General features: G+C 38.3%; 1 protein-coding gene across 2 annotated transcripts in view; it reads left to right on the forward strand.

The window, feature by feature from the left end:
- The window catches only part of sptbn1 (spectrin, beta, non-erythrocytic 1), a 292,639-nt gene that overhangs the window by 88,597 nt on the left and 184,833 nt on the right, over window positions 1-19,209 (forward strand). For both annotated transcript variants that reach the window (XM_043695961.2, XM_043695960.2), the window contains one exon: window positions 5,859-6,047. In XM_043695961.2, coding sequence (XP_043551896.1) covers window positions 5,903-6,047 — 145 coding nt within the window. In that variant the 5' untranslated portion in view covers window positions 5,859-5,902. The remainder of the gene's footprint in view (window positions 1-5,858; window positions 6,048-19,209) is intronic.

Raw genomic sequence — 19,209 nt, forward strand, 5'->3', positions numbered from 1 at the left:
TACAGGAAAGAATTAAGGGGAATGAGAGGAGTAATTTAACAGGAAGCTAAGGGGATAGGGGAAATGATGCAGTGGGATTGGTAAAAGAAAAATACGATAGCTTGGGGTCAGGCGACACCTTCCTCAAATGTAGGTTGAATGTGTTGGTGACTCTGTTCTGTACTTAATCACCTGTCAATTCTTGTGCAAAAGACAAAGAAATCAGAAGTAGTTAATGAGAATGAAACATCAATAGAAAATGACACAGGAGGGGCAGAAAATCAGCAACACATGAAGATGAAGTCAAAGACTAACCATATTCCCTGGTCAATTAAGTATTAGCAAAGTTTTTAATCTACTGGTCAATTAAGTATTGACCAGTAGATTAAAAACTTTGCTAATTTGGAGAGACTTTCATGTCAACATTTATGATTGGTAACACACATAGTGGGAATTTACTAGTGTAAGTAGCTGTCTGTTGTTGTGGAATTGCAAACTGTTTGCTACTAGGAGATGTCCTTCATTTCTAGTCTCTTGGTCAGTGAACCCACCCCATTTATATAATTGATAATCGCAGAACTTTAATGGCAATTCACTTTCCTTTAAATGTTTTTAGGCATTCCTTGGGTTTCAAGCCTGACTACTCCAATGTGATCAGCTTTAAATGCATTGCTCACATCAGTGCAGGTTTTCCTGTTTCTTTGAGCTCTGTGGGCAAATTTTCTGACATCTCCCTGTTAACTTCAGTCTTGTGAACCTCAGTAATTTCTTTAGCCGTGCTGTGTAGTCTTTTTGTTCTGCCTTGCTTCAGATGCAAAACAATAAAGAAATTAAGACAGCAGAAGATTAAGAAAGGAATTATGGAGTTGAGGCATATTAGGAATTTGAGGGACAGGGGCTACGATGTCGGTTGGTTTCCAAATAGAAAGAGCAAAGGTGAGAACACACAGGTGGGCACATGCATGCAAGTCTTGAGGCAGTCTGGCTGCTTCAGTGGATCGAATCAGAATCCCAATAGTGTGGAAGCAGGCCATTCGGCCCATTGAGTCCACATGGACCCTCCATAGAACATCTCAACGAGGACCAACCTCTACCCTGTAACCCAGCATTTCCCATCGTTAACCTAGCTTGCACATCTCTGGACTCTATGGGCAACTTAGCATAGCCATTCCATCCAACATGTGCATCTTTGGACTGTGGGAGGCAACTGGACCACCTGGAGGAAAACTACTTAGACATGGAACATGCAAACTTCACACAGAAAGTCATCTAAGGGTGAAATCGAGCAGGTCCCTGGGGCTGTGAGGCAGCAGTGTTGACCACTGACCAAGATGCCACCCCTTTACTTCTTCAGAACCTCATGCCCATTGTATTCTTAAACAATAGCTTTTCGTAATTTACATAAATGATTCAGATGTGAGCATGGGGGTGTAGTTAATAAGTTTGCAGATGACACCAAACTTGGAGGTGTAGTGGACAGCGAAGAAGGTTGCCTCTCAGAGTACAATGGGATCTTGATCAGATGGGCCAATAGGCTGAGGAGTGACAGATGGAGTTTAATTTAGATAAATGTGAGAGACTGAATTTTGGAAAGGTAAATCAGAGCAGGACTTATACACTTAATGGTAAGGTCCTGGGAAGTGTTGCTGAACAAAGAGATCTTGGAGTGCATGTTCATAGTTCCTTGAAAGTGGAGTCGCAGGTAGATAGGATAGTGAAGAAGGTGTTTAGAGCATGCTTTCCTTTTTTGGAGAGAGCATTGAGTATGGGAGTTGGGAGGTCATGTTGCAGCTGTACAGGATGGTGCAGTTCTGGTCTCCCTCCTCTCAGAAAGAACACTTGAAAGTGTTTAGAAAAGCTTCACAAGGATGTTGCCAGGATTGAAGGATTTCAGCTGCAGGGAGAGGCTGGGGCTGTTTTCCCTGGAGAGTTGGAGGCTGAGGGGTGAGCTTAGAGATTTTATAAAATCATGAGGGGCATAGATAGGGTAAATCGACAGGAGTTGGGGGGTGGGGGAGTCTAGTACTAGAGGGCATAGGTTTAGGGTGAGACCTAAGCGGCAATGTTTTCACGCAGAGGGTGGTACGTGTATGAATGAGCTGCCAGAGAAAGTGGTGGAGGCTCGTACAATTACAAAATTTAAAAAGCATCTGGATGGATATATGAATAGGAAGGATTTAGAGGGATATGGACCAAGTGCTGGCAAATGGGACTAGATTTATTTAGGATATCTGGTCGGCATGGACGAGTTGGAATGAAGGGTCTGTTTCCAAGCTGTGAGTGTATGATTAGATACTTCAGGCCTCATTCCCCCCCCACCCCCAACACATCTCAGGTCAAACATGCCAAACCGTACTGCTCAGCCACACCCATACTCCTTGGAGCCCTGCTGCCAGCTTAGAGCCAACCTATGTCTGTTCCCCACACAATCTGTCAAGTTACTTAAATAGCCTGCTTTTCAAAAATAGAAAAAATACTGCCTGTCTGTGTCTGAGAGTTGAAAACAAATTGTTGCCAGAAAATTCAATGACAGGTTTATGTCAACAAACAATGTTAAAGTGGCCAAAGGCTGCAATCTCATTTGGGAGAAATGACTCGTGGTGAGTTCAACTTCACTATGCCTCAAGTGAAGGTGAGATTGAGAAGACAGGATCTTCATGGTAACCTCAACTGCTGCAGGCATTGAACTCACTCTGCTTTGTAAACCAGCTGTCCAGCCAGTGGAGCTAACTGACCTCCAAACACCATATTATCACTGTAGCATTGACATAGATTTCACAAGGTAGTCAAGCAAGCAATATCACAGCAAGTAAGGATTTGTAAATTTAGTTTGATGACAGCTCAAAAAAGTTATTTAGACATTAGCTTGCCTTTGTGGGCAGCTAATGTCTAAATATCAATATAAATTTGTTTTTCCTCACAAAACACCTCCCCAAAGAGAATGAAAATCTATCTTTGAGGCATTTTCATTACTTATCAAAAATTACTGTAATATTATTGCTATGTCACCTGAACAGTAAGTAATAATATTGACAGACATATAGTGAATTACACAGCAACCATGTTTTACATACATCAATGGGCATCACCTCATCAATGTTGTTTATATTGCTGACGATAAAGCACCCTCAATAATATTTTCTTTGGGAACATAATTTTCAAATTATTCGCTTGGAGAATTTATTCCACGGCAATAATCATAAATATTATTCTGAAAATTTTCCAAGAAAATCAAAGGACTGTGGCCTGTAAAAGTAATACCTTCTTCTATGATGCTCATGTAAATTTTAAAATGATGTAAAAGCATCACAAAATTCAAAGTCTCCTTTTCCACTGCAGAATGTTGATGTAATCAATTTCTTTAAATAATAATTGACAGGCCATCCAATCCCCAACTATTCATTTTGCAGTAAAACAGCCCCAATACCAATGACCTTGGCATTAACAGTTAGTTTGAATGGCTTTGCATAATTCAGTGCAGCTAAAATTAATGTGGTTTCTCAGCACAGCTTTCAAGTTTTCAAAGGCACTTTGACACTGGCATCCATTTAAATTTTCTGCCTTTCTGTAACAAATTCATTAAAGCTGCAACAACAGTGCTGAAATACAGAACAAACCTGTGATAGAATCCAGTCATGCCAGTCTAATGGAAAATTTCACCGTTTGTCCTAGGCACAGGGAAGAATCCATGTTTTCATTTCTCCAAGTGCTGTTTGGCCTTGTCCCAAAGTGTGGCCTAACTAAGCCACCTTTGTCTTGGTAACTTTGCTCTTTACCAAATTTATAACTTAATTGACTTTTTGTAGTTGAATAAACAGTCAGATGGTATTAATGTTCTTCCCTAGTTTCACTAAAAACAACCAAATCTCAATTGAAATAACAGTTATATCTTTCTTCCTACCTTATTAGTTAATATATTAAAACATTGGTGTATTTTTTGACTGTTGTGGACGCTCCCAAATAGGGAAAAATCTTCCTACCATCCACCCTATAAAATCCCCTCAGAATCTTATATTTTAATCTGATCACCTATCATTCTTTTAAAATCCAACTGGTATATGGTAAATCCAATCTGATAATCTCTCATTAGGAAATAATCCTTTCATTCTAGGACCCTTTGTATCCCTAGTGTGGAGGCAGGCCATTCAGCCCAAAAAGTCCACACTGACCCTCTGAAGAGCATTCCACTCCCCTAACATATCCCTGTAACCTTGCATTTCCCATGGCTAATCTACCTAGCCTGTACAACCCTGGACACTATGGGCAATTTAGCATGGCCAGTCCACCAAACCATTACATCTTTAGATTGTGGGAGGAAACTGGAGCACCGGAAGGAAACCCATGCAGACACAAGGAGTATGTGAAAATGCCACAGACAGTTGCCCAAGGCTGGAATCAAACCCAGGTTCCTGGCTTTGTGAAGCTACAGTGCTAACCACTGAGCCACCATTAGTTAAGTGAACCTTCACTGAACAGCATCATTTTCAGTTATTTATTTTCTTAAGCAAGAAGACTAAATCTTTATATGGTACTCCAGATGTGTTCTGACTAAGGCCTGTTACAACTGTGTGATGGTCACTTAGGTCAGCTGGCTGGATGGTTAGTTTGCGAATGCAGAGAAATGTTAACAAAGTGGGTTAAATTCCTGTACCCGCTGAGGTTACCATGAATCTCAACCTTATCCCTTGCATGAGGGCGGCACGTGGCACAGTGGTTAGCACTGCTGCCTCACAGCGCCAGAGACCCGGGTTCAATTCCCGCCTGAGGCGACTGACTGTGTGGAGTTTGCACATTCTCCCCGTGTCTGCGTGGGTTTCCTCCGGGTGCTCCGGTTTCCTCCCACAGTCCAAAGATGTGCAGGTCAGGTGAATTGGCCATGCTAAATTGCCCGTAGTGTTAGGTAAGGGGTAGATGTAGGGGTATGGGTGGGTTGCGCTTTGGTGGGGCGGTGTGGACTTGTTGGGCCGAAGGGCCTGTTTCCACACTGTAAGTAATCTAATCTAATGAGAGTGGCGACCTTCAAGGTAAACCACTACCAGTTATTTTTAATGAGAAAGCAACCCTATAGGACTGTGGTGACTTGCCACAGCACATCTGTACATTTATACTGTATTTCCCTTGTAATAAATACCATCAGAGAGCTGTGGGGGCAGAGTCATTGTATATATTTAAGACTGAGATAGATTCTTGCTCACTAGGGGAATTGAGGGACGTGGGGAAAGGGCAGGCGGGTGGATATGAGGAATCAGCCAGGATCCTATTAAATAGTGCAGCAGACTCATGGGGCTGAACAGCCTATTTCTGTTTCTATTTTTTATGGTCTTATTCCATTTGTCTTCCTAATCGTTCATTGTGCCTGTGTACCAAATTTTGTGATTCTTTTACTAGGACATCTAATTACTCTGTATGTAACACTTGCAATCTCTCTCCATTAAAATATTATACAGTTTTTTTAATTATTCCTGCTACTTGAACAAATGTGTTGTACAAGAGACAGCCTAATCACAAATAATAATTTTAATTTTATGACATTGGATACTTAGCAAATGTTATTCAGTGTGGCCTTTCTCCTTTTATTGAACAGTTTAAAAAAACTTAATTAATTTAGCAATTTAAAATTGTTTTCTGTGGTATTTAGTTTCTCATTTGTGATACTTTAGGCAAAATATTTTGTCATTGGGAAATTTATTCCATTCTTTTGCTGCATTGTATTGATGCACCTTTCTTATAGACCAGTTTACTTGTGCTGTCTATGACAGTTCTATTTACGTGCTGATCTGCCTTTGAGCAAGACAGAAATTTAAGATCTGCAATTTCAGATGTGCATTTACAACTTATGATCCTTTGTGTTCTGAAGTGCTGTTCTGATGTGTTTTCAGAATATTTTATGAAAGGCAGCTCATGACGAGGGACATCTAAGAAGATGACAGCAATAGCAACAGACTACGACAACATTGATATTCAACAGCAATATAGTGATGTCAACAATCGTTGGGATGTGGAAGAATGGGATAATGAAAACAGCTCTGCCAGACTGTTTGAAAGATCCCGTATCAAAGCTTTAGCAGGTATGTTTCATCAATGCAAGACCCTTTTTAGTCGGGTCAAACTTACAATATAAAGAGAAGTGTACTTGTTATTTATTTTACAATGTAAGTTTGCCAGTTTGGTTGTTTTCTCATTTCTGGAAGACCATTTGTTATTCATATGGCATACAGTAATCCGGTTCTTACTGAAGCTTCTGTTTATTATTTGGAAGAGAATGAATGCTTGAATGTTATTCACCTGCAGAGGACATCAGTCTTGTATTAGTGGTTTGTACGCAAACCCAGCTTTCAGCCTGACCTCTTGCATAGTAATTAGGATTAGAAGTCCTGGTTTTTTTCACAAATATATTTTTCCTCCAGGTTCCCTTCCCTTCCCATGTAATGTGTGCTATTAATTATATTGGAAACTGTGTAATGCCATTCTACTGTAAAGAGAGTATTTGTAACATATTTCTCATTACTGTTGTGAAATTTATTTTAACTGAGTGAATGTCTTTGATTTTAATGTACAATAGTGAAAGGGACAATCACTTAGTAGTATAATGGCTGCAAGTGTGTTTTTGATTCTAAAGTGTTTACAAATTTGATGGAATAAATATTTACAATTTTTATGCTGATCAGCTGCTTTTAAGATAGCACAATGCATCTTTAACAATACCATTCCTAATCAAATGATTGTTTACTTCTTGCATTCCTACCACAATCCCTTAACAGATACCTCATTTAGACTGCCACAAACTGGAGTGATCCAGTCAATAATGGGCAATATAAATAATGAGGCAAATGAAGTGGGATACTGACAAGGCACGTTAGCACTCTATGAATTCTGTAAGTATAGTTATGCCCTGAAGTAGGCTGCAGTCTTAAATATTAATTAGTAGACCTGTAAATGAACCAGCATCACAAACTTACAATATATTGTTTGATTCAGCCTTCCTAAAATAATACATTTGCAGAGCTCTGACGTTCAAGGCTCCACTGATGTTCAACTGGCTAGTTGATGTGCACATGATGACGAGAAGCGTGTTAAGTTCTTCACAAATAGGCATTAAAAAAATTGTTAACCAGGGAGAACGCAGTTTGTGATGTCTAATGGACAGGTCAAAGAAGAGTGATTTTGGGGAATTTTAAAAAGTCATATGAGGCAGCTAAGGACATTTTTCTTTTTCTAGTTCACTCTCTTTAATTTCTAATTTCTTTTCTATTGCTTGTTCTCTCCTTTTCTTCCCTTTATGTGCACCATTCCTCAGAAGAGAAGCTGTCTGTCCCTCACAACAGTGTTATTTTTCCTTCCCAGATACAACTGTGAAAATACTCTGCTTTCATCACCACAAATCTGAAATATTAAAATTTATTTCACATATATTGAAAATAATTGAGAAAATATTTGTGGGAGGTGTTCAAAATTAACCAAACTAGTTAATACTCTTAAAGGGCTGGAGACCTACTTCCCAACAAAAAGACAACCATGCAAAATTAAAGTGGTAAGTGTTGTGATATTATATTTATTTGTGACCAAGCAAGCATTCACTTTTAAAAGGTGATTTGATGAGATCAGTATGACATCATGCCTTATGATAATCTTGTATGAAGGCATCAATTCCACTTTGAATAGCTACTGCTGTACTTTCAAGAAGAGATGCAAAATGAGAGCAAGCTGTGCAAGACTGCATTTTATTTCCTACCTTTGGCACATTTGGTGGCATCTTAACTCCTATTTAAGTCAAAGAGATTGTAATTCACCATCAACGATAACCACAAATTTGCTGCACTGTACCCAGTTTCAACTATTTCTCTCCCTGCGCACCAAGAATCTAAATAAATGTAGCCACAGCTGTAAAGTAAAGAAATGCAAAGCATTTTAGCTTGTGATAGTCCAGCAACAATTCTGCAGCAATTTCTGCAAATACAGTAAAGGTGCAGCAAGTGTTTAACTTACAAGTTACACTAGTGAACAAATTGTCAATATATATCGTCACAGAAATAGACAGCTCAAATCAGCCTTTCTACCTCTGTATCTGCAGCACAGTAAAATCAAACCATCGAAGACCCCAGGTGGTCACTCTGGTAGTTCCTAACCAGATTTGTGAATAATCAGTCCCAGACTTTGCAAATGATTAATTTCCTGACACTGTTTTTGTATCTACAATAAAAGACTTAATTATTTATTAAATACGCAATTTTAGCAGAGAAAATTAAACAACACAGTAAGCTGATTAATGTCTGTGCTTTATCCCAAACATTTGTCTTTAGCTTCCATTTACACAAAAGACACACAGTCAAACAAACATAGTCAAGAAATAAATAAAAGAAAATATCAAAACTGGCCAGATTACTTAAATGGATTTCATAATGCGTTGTTATGAAGGCATGAACATGGACTCGTTGGCTGCTGTTTTTTGAAACATTGATCAAGATCACCTCCTCAGTTCACCCAAGTAAAGGCAGCAAAACTTCTAATTCAAATTTCTACTGTTTGAATTCTGGAGACTGCTGTGTCAGATTAGGCAGGAAGCATTCAAATATTCATGCTGTCTCAGCAGCAGCCCAGAACCATCTCAGAAAATATAGTTCAAATGAACAACTTTAATTCTAGTTCTGCTCTGCTAGACTTTTCTTGAGGCCTCAATTACCATTCAGCAATTGCCACCTGCTTGAACATAGGGTCTCTTCTAGTCATGCTGCAATCAATTCCCAAGTACAGACCTCATTAATAGCCAACTTCTGCTAACTGTTGAAACGTCCTGGGTCTCCCCATTAGTTAGAACTTTTTTGATCAAGACTCACCCTGCAATTTGCCTCTAGGCCTGGCCTCTCAAACAAAGCTTTTTTGGTTTGTTCTTTTGTGTTTCAAATGCATTTATCCCAGATAGTACTGTAGAAAGTTTCTGTGGAAGCTATGTCCCATCTTTATGTTGAGGAAACCCTCCACCATGTTGTATTGCAATGCCATCATGCTGAATGGAATAGATCTCAAACATACGTAGCACCTCAAACCTGGGCAGCCATCAGCAGCAGAATTGTATTCAACCACAATCCACAACGTCATGGACTCATATGCAACTACTCCACAATTACCGTGAAGCATTTGAAACAGCAGAAACAGCTCACAATAGACAGAGCTAAGTAATCCCATAACCCATGGATCAGTTGAAAGCTCTGAAGTCCTGCCACGTTCAATTGTAAATGGTTGTAGCCAGTTCAACAAGTAACAACAGGAGGAGGCTTCCATAAATGCACTCAAGCTGTCTGATGAGTCAGCTCAACATATCAATTTCCAAATAAAGGCTAAAGTACAAACAAAGTTCTGGAGACGCTCAGCAGATCTGTCAGCATTTGTGGAGGGAGGAACACCGATAACATTTGAGTCCAAAATGATTGTTCTTCAGAACTACTAGGTGGGAAGAACTAGGTTGGAGTGAAAATCCCTTCTTGACCCCACCTGATGATATCTTATATGGGAAAGGTTGAGGACTGCCAATTAACGGCCACATTTTGCTGTCCTTGTGGCAGGAACCCAATTGGACTTCTCGACCTGTATCTTTTGTCTAATGCAACATCCTCCCAACAACAAGAACTTCTTTTGTTGAAAGTAATTCTGCGCTCCAGAATTACTCCATTGCTTCTTAATCAGAAGTCTTCACTGCTACTTATTATTGAAACATGTATCTGTTATATATTCAAAAGCTCAGCTCGCTCTTAATATCACATAGAATTATTAAAATTGGCTGAAGGTTTGCATCTGTCAGGAGAATGCCAAGATATAGCATCCATTTAATGCTTTTGGCTCATGCTTCTGCCTTGAGCAATTTAAAAAAAAGTTGTCTGATTAAAGACACTTCACATTATTTTTGTAAGATTCTACATGATGAGCTACTACACAAAACAATTACTTTCGGTGTTCACCTCAGTGATCCATCATATATTTAGGAAGGAGCTAAAAAAAATTGCTAACTGAATAATCTAATTGTTCTTGAAATATGCAAGAGGAGACAGATGGTAATGAGTTTGTATAGAAGTAGATAACACAGGAATATAGTTCTTAGAAAGTATTTTTATTTCTCACCATCATTTATGAACATTTTATTTTGAACAATGTGTGCCTGTAATCTTGACTATTGTTACAATAGTGAACAAATTGGAAATGCAAGTGAAAATATTCAATGTTCTGTTTGCAGCCACTTCCGCTTTAAATGTTTAAAAAGTGTCCAATTGCACAGTGGAAGCAGATTGCAGATTATTTGTTGAAAACAATCTTGGAATTACATTAACTTTTAATATAGTCTAAGGTTGATAGCACCACTAAATTACTGACTTAAGGTAGGTATTGATATACCTGCAAGTTTCAAAGTAGTGTGAGAGATGGACTCAGAAAAACCTCTGGAGTTTTTGGAAATTGTAATTGCCTCGAAGTTTAGTCATGCAGCAACCATTGTTCAGATACAAACTGTGGTCTTCAGCTTTGAAAATGAAAGGAGAAGCATTTACTTCAGTGGAAAATGTGCTATTCATCTTAAATTACAAGTAAGAGTAGGAATAGGCCATTCGGACCCTGAAATCTGTTCTATTATTCTGAAAGATCACAGTTGATTTCTTTTCACCTCAGCCATACCCTCACACACTATCCCCAACCACATTCCTTGATCTCATAGAATCCAGAAGCCTTTTGGTCTCTGAATTGAATATACTTATACTGAGCATTTACATCTTTAAAGTTTGAAAATTCCAAGATTCCACTATCCTTTCAATGAGAATGTGTCTCCTTAATGCAGTAATAAATGGCAACCTTGTTCTGAGACTGGCCATTCGTTCTAGAATCTTAAACCAGGGTAGTCACCCTCAATGTTTATTTCAAGAAAATCCACTCTCCATACTTCAAAACTAGGGAGTATATAGTTTAGTCCATACAAATCTGTTCTCATTGCACAATCTCTTCATTCTAAGGCTGATATATTGTTCCATAGGTAATTTAAACCAATATTCTATATTTGTACACGCCAAAGATATCAGATAAGCAAATTGCTAATAGGAATAAGAATCTTGTAATAATCTCTATCACAAGGGGCAATATATTTGACAAAGTGTTGGGACTAAAGGTTTGTATCCAATTTTGAATAGGAAGTAGCTGCAGAGATAATGGAGGCATTAGCTGAAGTATTCCAGAACTTATTACATTCCAGGAGGGTTCCAGCAGATTGGAAAACCATTAATATGATACCCCTATTCAAGAAGTGAGGGAGACAGAAAGCAGGAAATTATGGGCCAGTTAGCCTAATGTCTGTCATTGGAAAATGCTATTGTCCATTATTAAAGAAAATAGCAGAACATCTGGAAAAGGATAATGCAATCAAGCAGAGTCAACATGGCCTTATGAAGCAGAAGTAGTGTTTGACTAATTTGACGATATACCAGACAGAATTGATAAAGGGAAACCCATCCATCAGGTGTATTTGAATTTGCAGAAGGTATTTGATAAGTTGCCACAAATATTTATTGCACAAAAATAGGAATTCACGGTATTGGAGGTAATACATTAACATGGATTGAGGATTGGTTAACACAGACAAAACAGATTAATGGATCTTAATGGATTTAATGTATCTTTCAGGTTAGAAAGAAGAAAATAATGGAGTGCCACAAGGATCTGTCCTAGGGCTTCAAATATTTATGATCTGTATTCATGAAGAAGGAGACAGAGTGTAATGTTACCTATATTTGCTGATGATACAAAAATAGATGCAAGGACATGTTGTTATGAATCCATAAGGAATTTGAAAGGGATATCAAGAAATTGAATGTGCTAATGGAGTTTAATTGGCAGATGGAGTTTAATGTCACAAAATGTGAGGTCATGCACTTTGGTGTAAAAGATCAAAACAGAGACTATTATTTAAATGGAGAGTGATTCCAAACGATTGCAATGTAGAGGGAAACACACAATGTTGTCATGCAGGTACAGCAAATGATTAAGAAGGTAAATGGAACTTTGGCATTTATTGCTGGGAGTTTGGAGGGAAATCGTGTTACAACTGTACAACTATCCCCATGTTTGTGAACAGATGTACTTGCATTGGAGAAAATTGAAAACAGATTCACTAGGCTGATTCCTGGGATGATGGAGTTGATTTATCGAGAATGGCTAAACAGGTTGGGTCTTTATTCATTGGAGTTTAGAAGAATGAGGGATGATCTTATTGAAATAAGAAGTATTCTAAGGGGGTGTGAAGGGTAGATGTTGAGAGATATTTCTATTAGTGGGAGAATCTCAAACTAGGGGACATTGATATGAATAAGAGGACACTCATTTAAAACTGACACAAAGGGCATTATTTTGAGGGTATTGAAATATCTGGAGAGTTGAGGCTAGATTACTGAAAATATTTTAAGAGGAAAGATTTTTTGAAAAATTAGCGAGTTTAGGCAATGAGGAGCTGAGACAAAAGCAGAGTTGAAACCTGTGGCAAATTAACAGTACTGTTATGGAATGGCAAGGCAGGCTTCAGGGGCTGAACGGCCTGCTCCTAATTCTGTTTATATTAAGAAATAGGTTCTTATGATTTTGGTTCAGGAGATTAGGATGTAGAATCTGTTTTGGAGGAAATAAAGAATTGTAGGGAAAAGAAGTCATTCATGGAAGTGATCTACACCTGCCAATCAGTAACCATGATGTTGGAAGTAGAATATAAGAAGAAATATTAGGTGTTTGTGTTAAAGGGATTGCAATAATTATTGGTGATTTTAAATTCTAGACAAAGTGAAAAAAACAGATTTGTATTAGTAACCTAAGTGAGGAGTTCATAGGATGTCTTTGAGATATCTCTTAGAGCAGCATGTTCTGGAACTGGCCAGAGAGCAATCTTTACGAGGCTTGGTATTGTGTAACATGGCAGGACTAATTCATGACCTCAGAATAAAGGCAACTCTAGATTGCAGCAACCATAATATGATAGAATTCTACATTGAGTTTGAATGGGCAAAGAGTGGATATGATACTATATTTTAAACTTAAAGGCAACTATGTGGCGCAAAACCTGACCTAGCTGAAGTGAGTTGCGGTACTAAGCTATGAGATAGCTTAGTACCCCAATTCACTTCAGCTAGCTCAGGTTTTGCTATGAGATGGCTTAGTAAAGAAGCAGTGACAGACATTTAAGGGATATTTCAGAATAAGTGTATTCCTACTCTTAAAAAAATTCCCAAGGGATGATCCTCAATCCATGTTAACTAAATAAATGATGGAGAACATCAAACATAACGAAAAAGCATATGATTGCACAAAGGTCAGATGAGTGGACAGAATACAAAGAATAGCCAAAAAAATGGCTTTAAGGTTATCAGGACAAATAAATTAGATCATATGGGGATGAAATGTAAAACAGCAAGAATTTCTATAGGTATCCACAAAAGGGAAGAGCAAGTAAAATGAGTTGGCCATTTTAGAAGATGAAAATGGGAGTTGCCACATCTCATGAATGAATTAAAAAGCTAATAGATAATAAAGATTTGTAAGAAATAAATATTTTGCTCCATCTTCTGTAACAAGGTACCCAAAAAGTCCAATAAGATACTTGTATGTCAGGAGTTTAAAGAAAGAGATTAACTTGATGAAATTAAAATCTCTAAGGAAGTGGTCTTCAGCAAAATGATGGAACTGTGGGTTAATAAGTCTCCAGGACCTGATGGACCTCGTCTTAAGGTGTGAGAAGAAGTAGCTAATGAAGTAGTAGATGCATTGGTGTTAATTTTCTAAAATTCCCTGTATTCAGGAACCTTCCATTAGATTGAAAAGTAGCAAATATAACTCCTTATAACAGGTAAGTGGAGGGTCAGTTAGTTTTGAGGAAGCAGAGAGATTGGAGAAGGCCATGGATGGGCTAGGAGAGTGGGCAAAGAATGGCAGATGGAATACAGCGTGGGAAAGTGTGAGGGAAGACTTTGGAAGTTTGAAGAACAAAGAAATGTACATGTCCTAGTTAAAGTTTCTCCAAAGGTTAACATGCAGGTTCAGTTGGCAGTTAGGAAGACAAATGCATTCATTCGAAGAAGTTTAGAATAGAAGAGCAGAGATGTATTGCTGAGGCTGTATAATTCTCTGGTAAAACCACATTTGGAACGTTGTTAGCTGTTTTAAGACCGATATCAAAGGAAGGATACACTAGCATTGAAGCGGTCTGGAGGAGGTTTGCAAGATCTATTTATTCCTATTATTTTCTGGAATGGCAAGGCAGGCTTCAGGGGCTGAAAGGCCTCTTAATTCTGTTTAGTACTTCATTTTTTTCTCTTCAGCCTTGGCAGACAGTGAGTTGGAGTGGGTTTTTTTTAAACTTTCCGAGTATAATCAGACTTTTTACATTCTCTGTTATGCAAATCTTCCTCTATTTATGTCTTCCTTTAAATCTCAAACTCAGCCATTTTGTTGCAGTAAATAGCTGTTGCAGGCCCAGAATCTTTCAAACTATTAGTGTACAACTTTAGCTAGATTGGTACTCATTCTCAATCTCAGTGAAACTGATTTCACTGATGCATGACAATTAGCCCCATCATAAATCAGTCCTCTCATTTCTATATATTAAATTATACAAATGAGCATCAACCCAAGTGATTTAAAATATTGACAAAGTCTGGCATAAGTCTGTCAATCAGCATTAATGGGTGCACTCACCTCCACCAATCAGTGTCCACCAATAAGCATTTTCCTCTAATGCAATATAAATGTTAGTTTTGGGGAAAAAATAAGCACTACCGCAGTTGGGTGGTAGTGTGGGGGTAAAAAGGGGGAAAAAAACAAGAGGGTCAGAAGTTCTAACAAAAATATAAAAAATAAATGTTAGTTTTCTTCTTGTGAATTGTGCTGATGAGTGCACGACGAAGAGCTTTGACAAAATGCATATTGTTTTTAGCAATACTCAAGAATTGTATTTTGTTCCGAATCAAAGGTTTTTTTTCTTGTGAGGAGAAAGTGCTAAGGTATTCCAATTATTGATCAGTGAGAAAAGTGTTCTTGCTCAAAAGTTTAAAACTTGTTTGCTGTTAGGTGCACTCAGCATTATCTAAATCTAGAAGATTTTCTTCCTATTGTGATGACCAAATAATATTACTTCAATGCCCTTCCTTGTATAGGAAATATTTTATACTATTCTATTAAATATGTTCTTACCGGAAGCTTTACATAAGCAGCTTTATCAGATCAAATCAAATAAAAAAATAAAAGTTCTGCAAAATTTTGGCAACTGTGCCATAAAACACGTGAGTTGTTGAAATTCTTACATGGTGATATAATTTGGCAAATAGGTAGGCAATTCTAGATTATTACTTTGAGTAGTGAATGAGATGTTGGCCATGTTGTTCCATGGTGTTTCCAACTGTTATTATGGAAAATATGAAATGATAAGTTCATTTACAAAAGTTGATACTGCGTCAACATTTCAAGATTTTATGCCGACACTTCATTTTCGCTCAAAGACATTGGAATGTTTCCTAAAAATACTTATTACTGGGCATGTTTGTGTATGCATAAAACCAGTACAGGCATCATCTTGCATCATCAAAGCATGTGTTTCTTGGAATAGTGTAGATTTCTATAAAGGCATCCATGCCTATCTTTCCTAGAACTCCATGATTGAATTCTTCCAATCAGTTCTGCACCATTCTTACAGTACTGAAACAGATTTCATCAAAGTCACAAATTATATCCTGTGTAACAGTAATAAAGATAGACATGCCATCCTCGTCCCTTCCTGTCTACAGCCTTTGCCACTGTTGGCTATTGTCCTCCTTTGTCCCTCTACTGTCCCTGTTCCCTGGTTTTATTCTTACCTATCTAATTACAATCAGAGTATCTATTGAATTGAATTGAATTGAACTTATTGTCACGTGTACCGAGGCACCGTGGAAAGCTTTGTCTTGCGAGCAATACAGCCAGATCACATAGTTAAGCAGCATAGATAGTAAATAGTAGGTGAACAGTGGCAAAAACAAAAAAAAAACAGTTAGAGGCAAATGTTAAGGGTTTGTGAGGCCATTCAGTATTCTAACATAAGTAGGGTAGAAACTGTTACGAAACTGGCTGATGCGTGTTCAGGTTTCTGTACCTTTTCCCCCAGTGGTAGAGGTTGTAGAAAAGCATTGCCAGGGTGGGATGGATCTTTGAGAATGCTGGTGGCCTTTCCTTGACAGCGGGCCTGGTACATGGAATCTGTAGGTAGGACGTTGGCCTTTGTGATTGGCCGGGCTGTGTTCACCACTCTCTGTAACCGTCTCCGATCTTGAATAGTACAGTTCCCATACCAGGTAGTGATACATCCAGACAGAATGCTCGTGATGGCGCACCTATAAAAGTTGGCAAGGGTATTCGCCGTCATGCCAAATTTCCTCAGTTGCCTGAGGAAGAGATGTTGTTGGGCCTTTGTAACCAGTGCATCCACATGAAGAGTCCAAGAAAGCTTGTTGTGGATGACCATTCCCAGGAGCTTGAATACTCTCCACCCGTTCCACCTCTACTGTTATTGTGTAGAAGGGCATGAGTAGCATTCTGCCGAAAGTCAAAAATGAGTTCCTTGGTGTTGCATTGAGAGCTAGGTTGTTCTCAGTGCACCATTTTTCCAGATATTCCACCTCCCATCTGTAATCTGTTTCGTCACCATCTGAGATTCGACCGACTATGGTGGTGTCATCAGCGAACTTGTTATTGGCATTAGTCTGGTACTTGGCGACGCAGTCATGGGTATACAGGGAGTACAGTAGGGGGCTGAGTACACACCCCTGGGTGGCTCCAATATTGAGTGTTAGTGAGGATGAAATATTGTCCTCAATCTTTACTGATTGTCGCCTGTGGGTCAGGAAACTGAGGATCCAACTGCAGAGATTGGGGCTTAGTCCAACATCACTAAGTTTAGTAATCAGTCTCGAGGGGATAATAGTGTTGAAGACTGAACTGTAGTTAATGGGTAGGATTCTTACATAGCTGTTCTTAGTGTCAAGATGTTCAAGGGAGGAGTGATGGGCAAGTGATATGGCATCTGACATGGCATCTGTTGGTCCAATAGGCAAATTGGAGTGGGTCAAGAGTGATGGGGAGGCAGTAGTTGATTAATACCATGACCAGCCTTTCAAAGAACTTCATGACCACCGATGTTAGGGCCACTAGGCGGTAGTCATTGAGACATGCTGTATGAGTCTTCTTAGGCACAGGGATGATGGCGGCCCTCCTGAAACAGGCAGGGATAGTGGCACAGTAGTTTCTCATCTGCTTCTGCACTGTTAACTCTGGTAATCCTTTAGGATCTATCTTTGGCGCTATTATATCACTCATTTACATGCATCCCTCTCAAAATTGTCATCTAAATGTGCTACTGTTATACCACTTCTCTTAACTCCATCACTGCTAAATTATTAAATAGCTTATTCAATATTTAGTGCTGAATGAGTAGAGATTTCCTCCAATTAAGAATTAGAAAAACTGACACTATTGTTTTCAGTCACTATGCCAAACTCTCTGTACTCCATCCATCAGCATGACAACAGTCTGAGATTAAATGATTCTGTCAAAATTTCAGTGTGACATTTGAGCCTGAGATGACCAATTCGTCATGTAATTGTGCCACTACTAAGACTATCTATTTTCACCACTGTAATATCATCTCTGACTTTGCCCTAACCTTGGCTTATCTGCTGCTGAAACCTTCATCCATTCTTTAATTATCTTTTAGACTTGAATATTCAAACACCCTGCTGTCAGGTCTCTACATTCTACCTGCTGTAAACCTGATATCATCTAAAACTCTGCTAATTGTGTCTTACACTGCACCAAATCCTGTTCACCTTTTACTTCTACACTTAATAGCTCCTACACTGCTTCCCAATCAAGCAGTGCCTTCATTTTTGGTTCTCTTCCATGTTTTCAAATCTTTCCATTGCTTTACCCCATACTATGTCTCTAACCTCTCCAGCTCCATAACCTTCTGACATACCTGCGCTCATCTAATTCTGACCTATTCGATATCATGCCACCATTAAACACTTCTCCATTTTGGCTTTTGCTTTCTGTTTCTTAGACCCTAAGCTGTGGAATTCTCTTCCCCCAGTCCCTCTGCTTCTCTATCTTGTTTCGACCTTTAAGTCTCTTATTAAAACCTACCTTTTTAAACAAGTATCCGGTCATTTGGCTTGTATTCTAATGTGACTCAGTATCATAATTTTGTTTTATAACTAATAGTTTTATTAAGCTAAATACACTAAATAAATATAAATTGTTGTTGTAAAACTTATTTTCTAAAGAGATTTCTTTTCACAGAAACACAATACTCCTAGAACTTGTGGACGGTAATACAATTTTTATTAACATAATAGGTTAAAAAAATGCTGATCGTGTGAACATAATATATTCAAATTCCAACCAAAGCAGATGAGATTTTTTTTCAGAATTCAGATTTAATTCACTTAACATCTAGGATATTACTCTTCCCAAATAATGTTCTAGGAAGGTAGTGGTCAACAATAGCCTTTGTGTGTCATAGTTGCTGCAAGTCTGTAGTTTGCTTTCTGTGATTCTTGAAAGCTGTGCTCTTCATTGAGGCCTTAAGGTTTGGCTTCAAGGAGAAAATGATCTTGTTTGACTGCAGCAGTGAAATGTTTCAGGAATTTTTCATTCATGACCTTAAACAGACCTCAATAAAGAAAAATAAATGATTTTTTTACCATACATAAATCTTATTTTGTAATGGTGGGAACAGGCAAATTACTTTTAATGCTGCTGATGTTCTGCCAGTTATTGTGTCTCTGTTTTGTCAAATTAGCAAAGACAAAAATCTTCGGTCCTTGGGGCATTTTATTTGACAGGCCTAAAGTCCGACTGCTGTGTTCTGTATCTGAATCTGAATTTAATTTATCACCTTGACATTGGATCATTCTTTTGCACAAATGATAGTAACACTATGTGGATTCTCTCCAAATTGCTTTCATAAATTGCAAGAATAGGGACAATTTCGGTCAGGACACCACTGAGTAATGTTTAAAAAAGCATGAAGAATTGCTGGAAATCAGAAACAAAATCAGAAATTGCTGGAAAATCTTAGCAGGCCTGACAGCAGCTGTGGAGAGAAAGCAAAGTTAACGTTTGGTTCCAGTTACCCTTCTTTAGAGCTGTTCTGATTATAAGCAGAGAACCTTCTTTAATGATATATCT

This window comes from Chiloscyllium plagiosum, unplaced genomic scaffold (genome assembly GCF_037043375.1).
Source record: "Chiloscyllium plagiosum isolate Xiang-an unplaced genomic scaffold, Cpla_swu_hap1 HiC_scaffold_10, whole genome shotgun sequence".
NCBI classification, from domain to species: domain Eukaryota; kingdom Metazoa; phylum Chordata; class Chondrichthyes; order Orectolobiformes; family Hemiscylliidae; genus Chiloscyllium; species Chiloscyllium plagiosum.